This window comes from Micromys minutus (assembly GCF_963924665.1).
Source record: "Micromys minutus genome assembly, chromosome: 12".
NCBI classification, from domain to species: Eukaryota; Metazoa; Chordata; class Mammalia; order Rodentia; family Muridae; genus Micromys; species Micromys minutus.
In genome coordinates, this window is record NC_137981.1 from 28,659,731 (window position 1) to 28,675,532 (window position 15,802).

At 54.2% G+C, this 15,802-nt stretch overlaps 2 protein-coding genes across 2 annotated transcripts in view; one reads left to right on the forward strand and one right to left on the reverse strand.

The window, feature by feature from the left end:
- Positions 1-6,797, forward strand: part of STAB1 (stabilin 1) — a 29,921-nt gene extending 23,124 nt beyond the window's left edge. The window contains exons 49-69 of the mRNA XM_080926644.1: positions 316-456; positions 546-605; positions 2,198-2,374; positions 2,446-2,532; positions 2,622-2,771; positions 2,864-2,920; positions 3,004-3,202; positions 3,710-3,859; positions 3,936-4,040; positions 4,191-4,298; positions 4,375-4,568; positions 4,654-4,798; positions 4,880-5,013; positions 5,100-5,265; positions 5,347-5,456; positions 5,542-5,661; positions 5,733-5,882; positions 5,959-6,063; positions 6,150-6,296; positions 6,399-6,515; positions 6,615-6,797. Of these exons, the coding sequence (XP_080782770.1) occupies positions 316-456; positions 546-605; positions 2,198-2,374; positions 2,446-2,532; positions 2,622-2,771; positions 2,864-2,920; positions 3,004-3,202; positions 3,710-3,859; positions 3,936-4,040; positions 4,191-4,298; positions 4,375-4,568; positions 4,654-4,798; positions 4,880-5,013; positions 5,100-5,265; positions 5,347-5,456; positions 5,542-5,661; positions 5,733-5,882; positions 5,959-6,063; positions 6,150-6,296; positions 6,399-6,515; positions 6,615-6,671 (2,679 nt within the window). The 3' untranslated portion in view covers positions 6,672-6,797. The remainder of the gene's footprint in view (positions 1-315; positions 457-545; positions 606-2,197; positions 2,375-2,445; positions 2,533-2,621; positions 2,772-2,863; positions 2,921-3,003; positions 3,203-3,709; positions 3,860-3,935; positions 4,041-4,190; positions 4,299-4,374; positions 4,569-4,653; positions 4,799-4,879; positions 5,014-5,099; positions 5,266-5,346; positions 5,457-5,541; positions 5,662-5,732; positions 5,883-5,958; positions 6,064-6,149; positions 6,297-6,398; positions 6,516-6,614) is intronic.
- On the reverse strand, positions 6,762-14,518 carry NT5DC2 (5'-nucleotidase domain containing 2; the record flags this gene model as incomplete). The annotated part of the gene is made up of 14 exons (XM_080926645.1): positions 6,762-7,023; positions 7,100-7,164; positions 7,256-7,396; positions 7,488-7,574; positions 9,077-9,158; positions 9,382-9,483; positions 9,591-9,693; positions 9,778-9,838; positions 9,940-10,068; positions 10,154-10,247; positions 10,347-10,402; positions 10,593-10,667; positions 10,774-10,958; positions 14,299-14,518. 14 exons carry the CDS (start codon positions 14,516-14,518, stop codon positions 6,762-6,764), a joined length of 1,662 nt encoding a protein of 553 aa, XP_080782771.1.
- Positions 14,519-15,802: the final 1,284 nt, after the last annotated feature.

Below are 15,802 nucleotides of genomic sequence, written 5' to 3' on the forward strand. Positions count from 1 at the left end.
AAATGAGAGGGAGAGGCGTCCAGCCCAAAGGGTACCCACCCTCTGGGCCCTTCTCGTTAGCGTTGGCCTGTCCCAACCTGGGACTCTCAAGGTAAGCTGGTACCAGCATCATGCTCCAGCAATGTTAAGACTAGTGAGGTGCCTTGTGTAGGCTTCTTGTAGTGGGATGGAAACCCTACCCTATGTCTTGATTCTGCCCTTGACCAACTCACCTCCAACCTCAAAGCCCAGGACTGGCTGTCATCTCAGCCCTGAGCTGGCCCTGGCATATCCCATAGCTTTAAGCTGATCAATGCAACCATGTTCCTCCCCCAGGGCAGCATTTATCTCAACGACTTTGCTCGGGTAGTAAGCAGCGATTACATGGCAGTGAACGGTGTCCTGCACTTCATCGACCGTGTCCTGCTGCCCCCAGATGTGCTACACTGGGAGGCTGATACTATCCCAGTCTCTCGGGTATGGCTGGGCAAGAACCTGAGGCTGGGTGGCAGGCTGGACTCCTCTCTTCTCATCTGACCATGTGACTCATGTGTGCTCTTTCCCAGAGAAACGTCACTACCGCTGCTGAACGCTTTGGTTACAAGATCTTCAGCCGCCTGTTGACGGTAATGCTCTCATGAACATGGGTTTGCCAGTGTGTACAATGTGTATGTCTGTGTGTGAATGTGTGTGCAATGTGTGTTTGTGTGTGAATGTGTGCGATGTGTTTTGTGTATATGTGTGGAATGTGTGTGTATGTGTGTGAATGTGTGCAATGTGTATGTGTGCATATGTGTACAATGTGTGTGTCTTCAGCCACCTGCTGATGTTACTGTTCTTAGGAACATGGGTCTACTTATGTGTGCAATGTGTATGTGTCTGTGTGTAAATATGTGCAATGTGTGTAGATGTGTGTAGATGTGTGTGTGTGTGCAACCGTATGTAGGCTTACCTCTTTCTGGGAATGAATGTGCCTATGTGAATTTCCTTGTACAACGTAAGAGCCTCCCAGTGTAAACACACATGAGGAAGTGTGCAACAAAGGTGTGTGGAAAATTACCCCTGCATGTGTGCCCATAAACAGTAGCTCCCTTACCCACAATTTGATATTCAGTCATGTTGGCAAGATGTCTTAGTGGGTGAGACTGCTTGCTGCCAAGCCTGACAACCCAAGTTCGATCTCTGGGACCCACGCAGCAGGAGAAAACCAACTCCTGTAGGGTCTGTGTGCAGTGACAAGACACGCTCTTTCCCCCAAGTCTCATACACACAAACAAAAGCAGGTTAAGCATAAAATGTTCAACTGAACAACCCAGAAATAGCTCAATAAAATGTTTAATATTTATGTTTGTTTTTGTTGCAAATTATGTAACAATCTTCATGGTACATGATACCATGTTTAATAAAGAATATTTTTATACAAGCAAACATTACATATTTTGGGGATGCTCTCTGATCCCTTCCTACCCCCTTCTGACCCCTTCCTTTTTAATTCTTTCATTCCCCTTGACAATTTCACTTTTACTTAAATCACATATACACATGCATGATTTTATGATTCTATCCATAATCTAGAAACCACGAGTGAAAGAAAAAACACACAATAGTTGTTTTTCTGACACATGTTTAATTCACATGATGTTATTATCTGCAGTTACATCCATTTTCCTGCAAATATGTAACATTCTTTATTTTGAAAAAAAACCTTTATATGCATAGTGGTTTTTAAATAATTTTTAAAATTTCATTTTATGTTCATTGGTGTTCTGCTGCATGTATGTCTGCCTGCATGTATGTCTGCTGCACGTATGTCTGCTGCACGTATGTCTGCGTTATCTTTGAACTGGAGTTACAGAGGAGGAAGAAGGAATTGTCTCAGATCTAAGGCAAATTCTATGTGAGCTTCCATGTGGGTGCAGATCCTCTGGAAGTGCTCTTAACTGCTGAACCATCTCTCCAGCCCTATTTATCTCGTATTGTGCCTAGTTTTTGGATAACACATTATCCCAGGTAAGAAGTATATAAATGGTTCATAGAAGTATGGTTCATACACATGGCTCACTGTAATTTAAGGCATTTTCAGACCTGCACATGAGGGAATGACTGCTCAGGATGTCTGCAGCTAAGTATGACTAGTTTTCGATGCCTGGGTCTCTCTGGACCTCCTTCCTGTGGTCCAGCCTTATCTCCAACTGTCAGACTATTGTTCAACTCACAGGTGGCTGGCCTCCTGCCCATGCTTCAAGATGCATCCCATCGTCCCTTCACTATGCTGTGGCCCACAGACTCTGCCTTGCAAGCCCTGACTCCTGATCGGAAGAACTGGCTCTACCATGAGGACCACCGCGACAAACTGGCAGCCATTTTGCGCGGTCATGTGATTCGCAACATTGAGGTGGGCACAGACCCAAGCTTTGGTTCCTATAGCCTACATGCCCAACTCCAATCACATCTCCATTTATTTAGGCCTTGGCATCTGATCTACCCAACCTGGGACAACTCCGAACCATGCATGGAAACACCATCTCTTTCTCCTGTGGTTTAACCCGGCCTGTGAGTCTAAGGAGAAGATGTGGTTAAGGAAAACTAGCAGGGATTTTAGAGGCTGCAATGCCTATAACCCCTGTATTTTCCCCTTTCAGGGTGAGCTCATGGTAGGTGAAGACGAGGCCCGCATTGTGCAACGGCACTTGCCCTTTGAAGGTGGCCTGGCTTATGGCATTGACCAGCTGCTGGAACCACCTGACCTTGGTGCCCGCTGTGATCGCTTTGAACCCCAGCCACTTCAAATGGTGAGGAAGGCCACAGGCCACAGGGGCATGGCAGGGGCCCAGCCCATCTGTCCATCCACCTGACCCTGTAGTGTTGGCTCCATCTCCTCCAGAAGACTTGTAGCATCTGTGGGCTGGAGCCACCCTGTCCTCGGGGCTCGCGGGAGCAGGTAAGGGGCTGGAGGTTGAGATGAGGGTTGGGGTAGAGTCAAGGCACCAAGCTCAGGCTGTGGCCTGAATCCTTTTGACCCAGGGCAGCCCTGAGGCCTGCTGGCGCCACTACTCCAAGTTCTGGGCAACTCCACTGCACCCCTTAACAATGCCTGGCAGTTCATGGAGAATGCCTAGTTTTTGGAACCGCAACCACGTGGGTAGGGGCTGCCACCGCAACTGTGTCACCACCGTCTGGAAGCCTGGCTGTTGCCCTGGTCACTACAGCATTGACTGCCGCGGTAAGCAGAGGGTTACAGATGAGCTGACTAGTTTCTCTAGTTCCCAAGATGGTCAGAGACAAAGCTCCAGTCACCGCCCTTAAGAAAGGATACTCGGAGCTGTAGAGATGGCTCAGTGGTTAGGGGCACTGGCTGCTCTTCCAGAGGTCCTGAGTTCAATCCCCAGCAACCACAGGGTGGCTCACAAGTATCTGTAATGGGATCTGATGCCCTCTTCTGGCACGCAGGCATATGTGCAGATAGAGCATATATAAAATAAATACATTGTTAAAAAGGATATTGGGGTGCTCTAGGGTAGGGAATGCATAAGAAGTAGGGCTGGTATACAGAAGACTCATGTCTGGTAGAGCGCGGGAGGGTTGGGTGTTCTCTGGGTCTGGTGTGGTCTCAGTGGTGTGGGGACAGGAGAGGACTGATATTCCTTGAAGAACCTGGCAGAGATGGATGCAGGTGGGCGTGTTCTTATGAGAGAGTCCAGTCCCGTTTAACATCTGCTCTGTTCCCTAGCTTGCCCCGGTGGCCCCAGAAGCCCCTGCAGCAACCACGGCACGTGCCTTGATGGCATAAACGGAAGTGGGCAGTGTAAGTGCCATCCGGGTTTTGCTGGGACAGCCTGTGAACTCTGTGCTCCCGGTGCCTTTGGACCCCAGTGCCAAGGTGAGCCTTCTCTTCCCTGTCCCGTTCCACCCCGCCGTCTCCTTCGGTCTGTGTGTCAATTTGTTCTTCTCCCCAGCTTGCCGCTGTGGCCCACACGGGCGCTGCGATGAAGGTCTTGGGGGCTCTGGCTCCTGCTTCTGCAATGAAGGCTGGACTGGGCCGCACTGTGAAGTGCAGCTGGGTGAGCAACCCCAGAGCCTGTGCAGCATAGTGTATACACTAGTGCATGCCCTAGCTGCACACTCAGGTGGAGGCCCCAAGGGTGAATGGGAGGTGTAGCGGCTAGGAGGCCAGCTACTGACCTGATCTCATGGGATGGGTCCTGGGACAGAGTTGCAGCCTGTGTGCACCCCACCCTGTGCACCCCAGGCCATGTGCCGTTTAAACAACAGCTGTGAGTGCAGCCTGGGTTACGAAGGGGATGGCCGTGTGTGCACAGGTAAGCCGTGACTTGCAGGTAGGGTGCCCTGGACCCACTCTGGGACCTGGCTCAACCATGTCTTCCTTGCCCCCAGTGGCAGACCTGTGCCAGAAGGGGCATGGTGGCTGCAGTAAGCATGCCAACTGCAGCCAGGTGGGCACAGTGGTCACCTGTACCTGCCTGCCTGCCTATGAGGGTGATGGTTGGAGTTGCCGAGCTCGCGATCCCTGCTTGGATGGCCACCGTGGAGGTTGCAGTGAGCATGCTGACTGCCTTAACACTGGTCCGGTAAGCAGGTGGGGAGCCAAGCAGCCAGTGTGCAGAGGCCCCAGTCTTCTGGTCTCTGTGAGACATCTCCTCTCCCTGCCCACAGAACACACGGCGCTGTGAATGCCACGTAGGCTACGTGGGTGATGGGCTGCAGTGTCTAGAGGAGCTCGAACCCCCTGTGGACCGGTGCCTGGGAGAGTCGTCACCCTGCCACACAGAAGCTTTGTGCACTGACCTACATTTCCAGGGTGTGTTTGCTTATCCACCCCCACCCCACTGCGTTATCTCTGCCTACTGTCCTGTTAATCATATACCTCCTCTTCCTGCAGAAAAACGGGCCGGTGTCTTCCATATCCAGGCCACCAGTGGCCCTTATGGTTTGACCTTTTCAGAGGCCAAGGAAGCATGTGAGGACCAGGGAGCCATCCTGGCTTCGCTCCCTCAACTCTCCGCTGCCCAGAAGGTGCTCAGGTCTCAGGGGTAGGAGTTAAGCCTGAGGAAGGCCACTGAGTTGGGCTTTGGTCTCAGCCTCTCCTCCTGACTTTACAGCTAGGTTTTCATGTCTGCTTTGTGGGCTGGTTGGCCAATGGCTCTGCTGCCCACCCCGTTGTCACCCCAGCGGCAGACTGTGGTAATAACAGGGTAGGTGTGATCAGCCTTGGCATCCGCAAGAACCTCTTGGAGCGCTGGGATGCCTACTGTTACCGTGTGCAAGGTATGTCCCTTCCGCCGACCTCTGCTTACCCTTGCCACTTCCTTAATGAGCCCGAGAGCTACTGACCCGCCTTTCCTGCAGATGTGGCTTGCCAGTGTCGGGTCGGCTACGTGGGTGACGGGATCAGCACGTGCAACGGAAAGCTGCTTGACGTCCTGGCTGCCACTGCCAACTTCTCCACCTTCTATGGGGTGTGCAGGGGCCTCAGAAATGGGAATGCAGGCATTGGGATCTCTAAAGATGGCTTACTTACCCACAGCCCCGTCTCATCACCAGATGCTGCTGGACTATGCCAATACCACCCAGCGAGGCCTTGACTTTCTGGATTTCCTGGATGATGAGCTCACCTACAAGACACTCTTTGTTCCTATCAATGAAGGCTTTATGGACAACACGGTAACAGGAGGGGCTTGGGCAGTTTGCTCTCTCCAGTAGGCCCAACCCAACAGATCTTGCTCTGCTCGTAGACGCTGAGTGGCCCAGACCTAGAACTCCATGCGTCTAATGCCACCTTTCTGAGTGCCAACGCCAGCCGGGGGACATTGCTTCCTGCTCACTCAGGTCTCAGCCTCTTCATAAGTGACACAGGACCTGACAACATTTCTTTGGTTCCTCTGGTGAGTCTGGCCTCGACCGAAACCCTACTGACTCAGCCCTTGCTTACCTGCTAGGCCTGATTGCATTTCTCCATAGGTGCCTGGGGCAGTTCTGGTTAGCCACGTCATTGTGTGGGATATCATGGCTTTCAATGGCATCATCCACACTCTGGCCAGCCCCCTGCTCGCGCCTCCCCAGTCTGTGAGTATGGGGAAGGGGAAGACAAAGCCTCAAAGTGTGAGGTAACATCTCCGGTCTAGTCCTTGACTTTGTCTTTCTCCTTACAGAGGGCAGTGCTGGGATCTGAACCTCAGCCTGTGGCGTTAAGTTTGGGGGTTGTGGTGACTTGTGGAACACTCCTGGGGCTGGTAGCTGGAGCCCTCTACCTGCGTGCCCGAGGCAAGGCCCCAGGTTTTGGCTTTACTGCTTTCCAGGTAAAGAGTGGCAGGGGGTGGGGTGAGGTGGGGGTGTCGGTGGGCAGGTGGCAGGTCTTGTTTTGGGTGTTGGGGGCTTATCAGTCAACTCTCCTCCTCCAGGCAGAAGATAATGCTGATGATGACTTCTCCCCATGGCAAGAAGGGACCAGCCCAACCCTGGTTTCTGTCCCCAACCCTGTTTTTGGCAGCAGTGACATCTTTTGTGAACCCTTTGATGTGAGTGTGGGGTGGGAAGTGTGCTGGATGGTATGTGTGTTATGAGGACTGGCCCTGGGCCTACCCTTGCTTAGCTGCATCCTGCCTCCCTCTTTGCAGGATTCAGTCCTGGAGGAGGACTTCCCAGACACCCGGAGGGTCCTCAAGGTCAAGTGATGACTGGAATAGCACACAGAAGACACAGAAGACCACTTTTATTGTTTGTCAGGGTGGCTGGAAGGTTTTTCCAGGACAATAAAAGTGCCCTCAGCGGATGTGGGCCATGTCACCAAGAAAGGGTGTCTTCATACAGCCCGTGCACAGCTGGTCCATCCAGAGGGGTGCCTCATGCTGCAAAGGTGTGCGGCGCGGGTAGAAAGTGAAGTCTACACCGTAGTTGAGCAAACAGCTGAGAGAGGCCATGTAGAGGTCAGAGAAACGCACGAGGCGCCTGGAGAAGTAGGTGGGGTTGTGGAAGGTGCGGAAGATACTCCCAAACTGAGCGTTGAACAGGGCCTTCGTGATGCATCTAGGGAGAGAAACATGGTGCGGGTCAGTCGGCACGCAGGGGAAAGGCTGGCCCAGGCTTGCTCCTCTCTGCTCACCTCAGCTCTTGCCGCTCCTTCATCCAGGTAGCCAGCACCTGCCGTGACTCCGCATCCTGATAAGTCTGGGGAAACACGATGGGGGTTGGGGGTTGTTGAGCATGCATCCAGGAGGTGCAGCCACAGTCCAATTCGCCAGCTCCCTGTTGTTACCACCTGCATGCGCTCTAGCAGCCCAGTGAGGGCCTGCTGCCAGGTCAGCGAGTGCATATACTGTTCCGTGTTGATGATGCGAATCTCGCGCTCCAGCTCAGGGATGATGGCTCCTGTGCGCCAGCCGTGCCGCAACATGAGATCCTGGGGGAAAGGATGGCAGGCAGACCTCAGCACTAGCTGGGAGGGCTCGAGGGCTCCCTCCCTTCCCTGGGTAAGGGTCAGACCCCCTCACCGCCAGGTCACTGTAAAGGTGATCACCGAAATAGAGCACACGTGGCCCTCGCCATTCGGTCAGACGAAGAAAATCAAACAGGTTTCCCTGGGGAGCAGAGGACGCCGCTGAGCCAACCATGCTCCTGAATGGCTGTGGGAGGCAGGCTTTGTCCTATACCAGTCCCTTCCAACTCTCCAGAGGCAGCTAACACCAGCCGGATGCTGGGCTGCCCTTTCCCGTGGCCTCTCTGCTCTGTGGCCCTTACTGCTTCCCCCTTCCAATGGGAAGGGGGTGGAGCCCTGCCTGCAGCAGAAACATCTCTTGTAAGGGTGGATTGTCCCTCACTTAAGGGTCGCTTACAGTGGCCTTTCACCTACCAAGGCAAGGGCTTTAGTCCCTATCTGTGAGAAGCGAACCACAGGAAGGGTCCCAGATCCTACAGCAAAGGGCCCTGAAGTTCTTGTAAATCTCCTCAGTCTCTACCCAAGGGACCCTGTGGAACAACTTGTAGAGCTTACTAGCAGACCATGTGCTCTTCCTGCTCCAAAGCCAGGAAAAGATGGAAACATTGAGGCACAGACATAACCGAGGAATTTGGGGGTGCGTGGGGGTGGGGCAGAGGGGCCAGAGTTTGGAAGCACAGCAGCTACCAGAGGCCCCACGCTCCAGGGTGGGAATGCACACTCAGCAAAGCACAATTCACAAAGCAGCTCAACTCAGAGAGCCTCAGAGAGCTGGAAAGTGATGTGGCGAGTGGCCGTAGGAGAACTGAACTGAGAAGCAAGGCTGAAGAGGAGACAGATGAGAGGGGAAGCTGAAAGGCTTTGGGGGACGTGGACCCTAGGTCAGAAATCTCAAGGGCAGATGAGGAGAAAGGGGGGAAAAAGACTGACAAGGACTTAGAGAAAGGGTCCTGAGAACTAAACGGGGCCTAATACACAGTGTCAGGCTCAAGAGCCACCAAGAAAGTCACCTTCCCACAAAGAGGGGTGTGCCACAGTTGGATACTAAGACGGGAGCACCACCCTCAGAGCTGTGGACACCAGTGTGCATCTATCAGACTTGAGATCAGGGTGCTGGACAGGGGACAGGAGTGGCAATGTGCCTGCCAGCTGACCTGAGGCACCTTTATGCTGATCTCCTGGCCAAGGGTGGGCTCCCAGCCCCAGGACCACCTCAGCTAAGATTTCTACATTGCAGCCTGGGCCACCAATGCCCCAAATCTGGCCTCTCTTCCTAGCCACATGGAATACGGGGATGGGTAGTGGCGGCGTGCCTCAATTCATAAACTGTCTCCAAGGCCCACCCACCTCAGGGTTTCAACCAGGCTGGTTTTGCTGTTCAGTGACAACTGTTCCCAGGAATCATGGTGCAAGTGGGGGCCACGCTAGAGGAAAGCAGAGCCTAGAGGGCTCCTGGCCACTGTGCAGGCACATGACCAAAAGGCCACGCTCTCTTAGTATCCCCCAGCATATCCCCTAGTATCTAGCTTCCTTTCTAACAGTCCTGCCCTTGTGCCATTGGCTCTAGCCCCACAGTGCAAGCCTGGTCAAGGTTGGGAGGCTGCCCTGTATAGCCCAGGACTGTCCACCAGGCACTGTCCTTACCTGCCGATAGATCTTGCCCTTTTCTAGGCGAGTGATACGGTCCCAGTGGAGGGAGCCCTTCTCGTCAAGCTTGCGAAAAGGCCTGCGTGAAGAGCAGAGAGCCCGATTTGCCATCTGGGTAATCTCCTCCCTATCCCTGTAAAGGCCCACCCAATCAAGTGGGACGTTGACCAGCAAGGGGGTGTCCTCACCTAAGCACATAGAGTACTTAGTCAAAGCCGCCTGGGTTTTGTGCCTGAATCTTTTCGTTGGCGTGGGGCCTCCACCCTCCTCCCACAGCCCCATAGTCCCCGCTCTGCCCATACTTGCGCCGGTCGGTGAAAAAGTTGGGCTTGTCTGCCTGGACGATAACCACATCGAAGAGTTGGCGCCAATCAGGACCTACCATGTGCCTCATACCTTTGTCCCTGTGTGGAGGTGGCACTGGCTATAGGAGGTCTGGGAGCGGTACTGTGCCAGCCACCTACCTTGTCTCCCCCCAATCCCCCTTCATATACAGTGGATCTGGACTCACACAAAGCTGAAGGGACTGTTGGTAATGAGGAACAGCTGCTTCCCATGGGCCACCAGGCGGCTCAGGACCGCGAATGTTTCATCCCCTCTCAGGATGTACTTCTCTGCAAGGGAAGATGGGTCTGCAAGGGCCAGTGCTGTGACCCCCTGTCAGGCAGGCCACGGGAAGGACGACTGTCCACCCTTACCCATGTCTTGCTCAATCCACTGGTACATGAGGCCCTTCACATGCACATCCCGGATGGCATCCTGGAGGGAACAAGGGGACAGTCAGGATATGCTAGACAGGAAGGCATGCCATGTTTCAAACAGACTTCGTGTCCTCTAAGGGACAGTCCCCACGTCCTTACCGTTACATCCTTGTAGAGGTGTACTTGGTCAAACTCCAGGCCATGGCCCAGAAAGTAGTCCACCACACAAGACAGCAGAGCCATCTCTGGGAGAGAGAAGATGTCCATGAACTGCTTGATGGAAGGGCCCTGGGGAGGGAAGTCAACTCTCAGCCACTACTCCAAGGACTAGAGAAGATCCCTGGTCTGGGTGCTTTGGGTAACGGCAGGTTACCTTGCCATAGAAGCCGCTCATCTGGTATAGTGGGATGTGCTGGGTACCACCGTACAGGTCAACCACTTCATCATCCGGCACGGGCTGGAGGCCCCTGGGTTAGGGGTGAGTTGGGGGGACAGATGCCCTCAGCCCGAGCCCAGGCAGCGGTATAGCATAGAGAAAAGGGTAGGGCTAGGGACCCAGCACTAACCTGTAGGCCGTTCCCAGTTGTACATAATGAAAAGCATCAATCTTCATTAGAAGACTCTGTGGGCAGGAGGGGGCAGGGCCAGTGGTGAGGGAGGTGTTGGCTGCTGGCCCTGAACCAGCTTCTTCTGGTACCCCCCCCCCAACCCTCAGCAACAAAACCTTTACTGGGGGAACCACACCTGAAGCAGGGGTAGTCTAATAAGGAGAGATGGAGGTTGAAGAAGCTGGTCAGTGCCTAGCCACTCACCTTTTGAATGTCGTAGTGGAGGCCACGGATGGCAAAGCTGGGGTCATACTCATACTTGCGAATCCCCTCAGGATACTGTTGGGCAAAAAGCCAGTAGCAGTGCCAGCCCCCAGCCCAGCATACCAGGGGAACCCCAGGACTCAGTCTGGGGCAAAGGTCACACTCAGCCTGTTGGCCTTACCTTGTAGTGCTCTATCAAGATGTCCCTGGCGGCATTGAAAATCTCAGGGTGCAGGGCATCTGCGTACTGGGCCAGTGTGTAGTCGTAGTCAAAGCCATAGACTTCGACGTCTCGCAGGCTGATCTCGTTGTTGGCGTAGATAGCTGCTGGGTTTAAGAGGCTGCACACCTCAGGGGGCAGAAGGTCTAGATGTAAGGAGATCCAAGAAGGCAGGACCATCACGATTGGCTCATGTATGGAAAATGGCAAAAGGACTTTTAGTTACCTGTCCCCATGTGCCCACAAGATACTGGATTATGACATCCTAGCTGTTGCAGTAGAGGCTAAACATGAAAAATGGGCCAAGGTAAGGCAGAATTGGCAATGGGCTAGCCTGCTTTTTCTGTGGATTGGGTCAGAGTCACAGGCCCCCTTTTCTGTTAACCAACCACATATTCTGAACCTGGGCCTCTCCCAGGCTGGTTACTAAGTCCTACCAGATACGGGTCCTCAGAAGAGTCACACTCCTTGCTCAAACCCTGTCCAGGAGCACCACTGTCCACAGGTTACCTGACATAGGCAGCAAGCAGGGATTGAGGACTCCTCCCATAGGAAGCCTGCTCTTCTGACCTGACCGGAGGCCAATGCCTTGAATGCTGCTTTTCCTCTTTGCCCAGGGTTGGGGCTGAGGCCCAAGAATTATACAGGGACAGAAAACCCATGAGGCTGCCAACTTGGAACACCTGCCATAGAAGGCCCTTCTAATCGGATTTCAACGGCTTGCCAGACCACATAATGACATTCCCTGGCCTTAGGCAGGGGAACATTGCTAATTACCATAGGCGGGATGTAAGATGTCGGGTTTTGGGGACACAACCCAGCTCTTTTCTGGTAATAGTCACAAAAGCCTCTGAAAGATTCACAGAGGGAAGCTAAGCCCTGTACTATGCCAAGAAGGTTCTGGGGCCCTAGGCTGGCCTGCCTTGTCTTCCCAGAGAAGGAGGGCTTGATGTAATGGGGAAGTGAGCCAAGCAGGATCAGATCCTGTGAATTCAAGAACAGTACCTCTGCCCTGGGCTAGTTTCTTTTAAAGGGGGCTAAAGCCAGAACCTTGTGCAGCATTTCTGTTCTGAACCTATACAATATGCAGAATCAGATGTGCCTCTGAGCTAGAAGTCCTGCCCTGGGATTCCCTTGGTCACTTTGAGAGCAGAAGGGGGGACAGGCAGGATTAGGCATGGTCTTGGAGACTCTCCAGGGAATCTGTCAGCCACACCAATCCTGATCACAAAGCAAAAAATCTCTGGCTCCAGAGTATGTCTAGTGGTGGCTGTACTGTGCAAACACCTCCTCTACGTGCTGAGCTGTTGCCTCAGAGGCCCCTCTGGAACACAGGGCTCCACCCCCATTTCCTTTAGTGTCAAGTACAGGGTGTAGGTTTGGGAACAGGTGTGGCTGGTTCCTCTGGCTGCCTTGGCCAGGCACCACAGAGCAGCTCTTCTGAAGACTCCCAAGTGCGGCTCTTCACTGGGATATGCTCAACACACACCTCTCTCTAAAGAACCGCCTCAGAGACACCCCTTACCTGCTGCCGCAAGGACCCTGGGCCTCAGCTGCCCACATAGCTGGATATTTCCACAGCTCTACACTCTTGGATGTCAACTTTGTTTTTGAGTTCACTGTGTCCAGAAAACCCCTGGGTTGGGAAGCATACACAGGACCTTTGTGGTCCAAGCTTTCAGAGATCTGACCACATCTTGCCTCTGCTTTTAAGGGTCTTCTCAGGGGCATATAACCCTCCTGGGAACAAGCAGGATGGGCAAGAAGCCCCCAGGACCTGCTTACTTACCCCATTTCTGGACCAAGGAAATCATAGCTTCGGGTTATTGGGTTAGCCAAGAGAGAGTAGGCTGTGACCCAGAGGTAGTCTGCTGTGTTTGTGATTCCAGTGTCTAGCCCCTGCCCTTTCTTCAGGTTCTGGGGCTCTGGTAGTTACCACTTGTGAGTCTTAAAACTCATCTCCTTCCTTTCTCTACTCTCATGAAATCACACTACCACCTCCAGTGCCCGGAGAAGGAGTAAGCTCAGAGAGGCAAGGGCACCTGACCAAACCACGCAGACCCTGGCAGCTAAGAGCACATTCAGGGGGCTCTTCCTGCTTCAATCACTTTTCTTCTTTGCTTAGCCCCCTTGTCCCATGAGGCCAAGCAGCTTAGGTGACAGTCCTTCCCCACTGCTCTCTGAAGGGCTACTAGCCCTGGCCCTGGCAGTTTTCTTCAAACTCCTTCAGAAAACCTAGTCTGATGAGGGGGGTCAGGGTTCAGAGGCATGGAGCTAGCTCACCCTGGTATAGTAGTGGAAATGACCCTGCACACAAGAACTCAGAGGGCCTGTAAGGGTCTGAAGACATGGAAGGTCCCTGAAGGATATTTTCAGTATCACCCCTCCCCCACAACCTCAGAGGTAGGCTTCTCAGGTGACCCAGAGGGACAACTCTAGGTGCAGAACAAAGACTTCTTAAATAACACTGCTCACCCTGCAATATCCCCAGTCTGTAAGAGTAACCATACTCAAGAGGTCTCAAGTAATCTGACTGCATTTTGTCAAGAGGTGAACTTTGGCCAGCGTGCAGCTCTCCTCACAGCTGGAGTGGAAGCCCTAGTCCAGCCACAGCTGGAATCTCCCCGTCAGGGCCACTCTTTCTTATCAGACAATGCAAGCCACATCACCCCTGAGGCTTCCTCCAGGAGCTCCGCAGGCTCCTGCTTGGCCTGTTCTTTGTGAGTCATCTACAACAATCCACCGAGGGTCTTCAGAGGGTGTGAGATTGAGGTCCACCCTGCTGGGCAGTGATAGGGGCCACAGCCTAGACCACATCTATCTGTTGCAGAGGCAGGGCCCCACCAGACCCACCCAGACAAATGGACAGATGTTCGGCACTCAGATCTCCTGCCTCATCAGCCCATTCTAAGGGAATGATTAGGAGAGGGTTAAGTGCCTTGTGCAGCTCTGACTATAGCAACTCCTCCTGGATTGCGGGGGCTGGGGGGACGCAGAAACTTTTTTGTTCCTCTAGCTGAGTGTGTAGAGTGCTTACATCGCCAGAGGCAAGCCAAGAGGTGCCTGCAATGTCCGGCTGGTGTCACCTTACGTCGTACCGTCGGTGAGCACCGCTCAGTCTTTGTCCACGCACTGCAACTAAGGGCCAGAGGAGAACGAGGGACTGGGGGGGTTTCTACCGCTACTGCCAGCCGTCTGGACCCAGGAGTAAGACCAAAGAAGCCGCGTGCGCAGCCGCCGCTCCGGGCATTCCAAGCTCCTGCCTCCGGAAAACAAAACCCCTACTTGTCCCAGGAGTAGCGGTGCTCTGCAGAGGCTCGTCCTAACAACCCGATGGTGCCTTTTCTAAAATGCCATTTGGCCCTCAGGTTTTGGGACCCCCACGAGCCCCACCAAGCGTCCTGCACCCGGGACGGTGCCCTGGCCGTCTGTTGAGCACCGTTCGGCTGACGACCTACGGTGCACTGCCCACTCGGCGTCACCCACCGTGCACCAGCCTCCGCATGTCCTGGTAACGAGTCCACAAGTGCGCGCTGAGGTCCGCGCCGTCGGCGGGCGCCGAGCGCGGGGTGCTAGGGCAGTGGGCTCCGGGACCCGGCGGGCCGCAGCCAGGGCAGGAGGGTGAGGACGAGGCGGCCCGCGGTCCGCTGTGGCCTCTGCACAGCAGCCAGCGCCTAGCTGTCGCCCGCAGTCCGGCACCCGCCATGCCCCCTGTACGCTGCCCCGGCCGCCCTCCGCCGGTCCGCTGGCCTGCCTGCCCGCCGCCCTCCGACTGCCCGCCCGCCACCGTGGCCGCGTGCTTCTCAAGGCGGCCGGCCAATAGAGGAGGCGCGCGGAGCCCATCCGGCCAATGGACGCACCATTCGGCCCCGGGGGCGGGAGGTCCCCGGGACGGGGCGGGGCGGGCGCCGACCCCCGCCTCCTTGTCCCCGCTCGGCCCAGGGGCTCTGCGCCCCCCTTTGGTCATCTCGGTGGCGATGGCGACACCTTTCCTCCCTTGAGCGGGAAGTCGCTGAGCTTAATTAAGAGCTCGGGTCTCCGCGAGGCCCTGGACGGCCCGAGGAGCAAGAGTACTGGAGTGTACCGCTCTTCCTTCACCCCAGGGTCTTTTTGTCCCTCCTCTGCGCTTCTGTCGCATTCTTTCCAGACAAGTTCTCCTGCCCCAGGGCCTCATGCCCCTGCCCCAGTTTCTGACTGATTGCACGTTTCACTGGAGCCAAGGCTGCTCATTCAACTAAGACAACAGGGCTCTTCGAGCCTTCAGTACCAGTCCCAAGCTGTCTAAGGCTAAGACCACTGGCCTGGCAGCTGGCGTGTACTGAGGCAGCATTTTCTTTGTGTTGCTTGGTACCCAGCACAGGTGATCGACTCATCGAGGAACCTATCTACTGGGCGTACTCTTCTGGCTGTGGGCCAGGATCATTACAGCCACCAGGTTTTGGTGGCTGTAAATGGATGGGCTGGATGGTGCAGGCCCCCAGATGAATTGCCATGATTTTCAATAAAATTCTTTTCGTTCCATCCACTTCTGTTTTCTTAGTTTGCGGGTGTACACCAGGAAAGGCTGGCCCAGTATCCAGGGCCTTGTTTGTGGTGAGCTGCCTAACTGAGCACACGTGGCTGTTGGGTTTAAGATTGTGTGTAATGTGTACATTTGTAGTTCGCCTGTACCTAGGCTGAAGATCTGGTGTGCTAGATTCTGTTCTGGGTACTGGTAGTCATGGATACCAAAGGGTAGGCGAGCGAGTGACTGAGCCCTTATAGGTCCAATGACCTAGGTGGGCTGTGAAGACCTGGCCACGTGTGATTTTCTTCCAAGTGGATGTACATTGTACATGTTCCAGTACTCAGAACCAAGAGAAACAGCAACCGGTTCCAGGGGTTTGCTGTGTGTGGCTTCTTCTTGGCCTGTTCTCCCGGAGGTAGGTACCTCTAGGAGGAGGGAGGTACAAGGCAGGCTGCGTTTAGTCAGGTGTTTATGACCATTCCT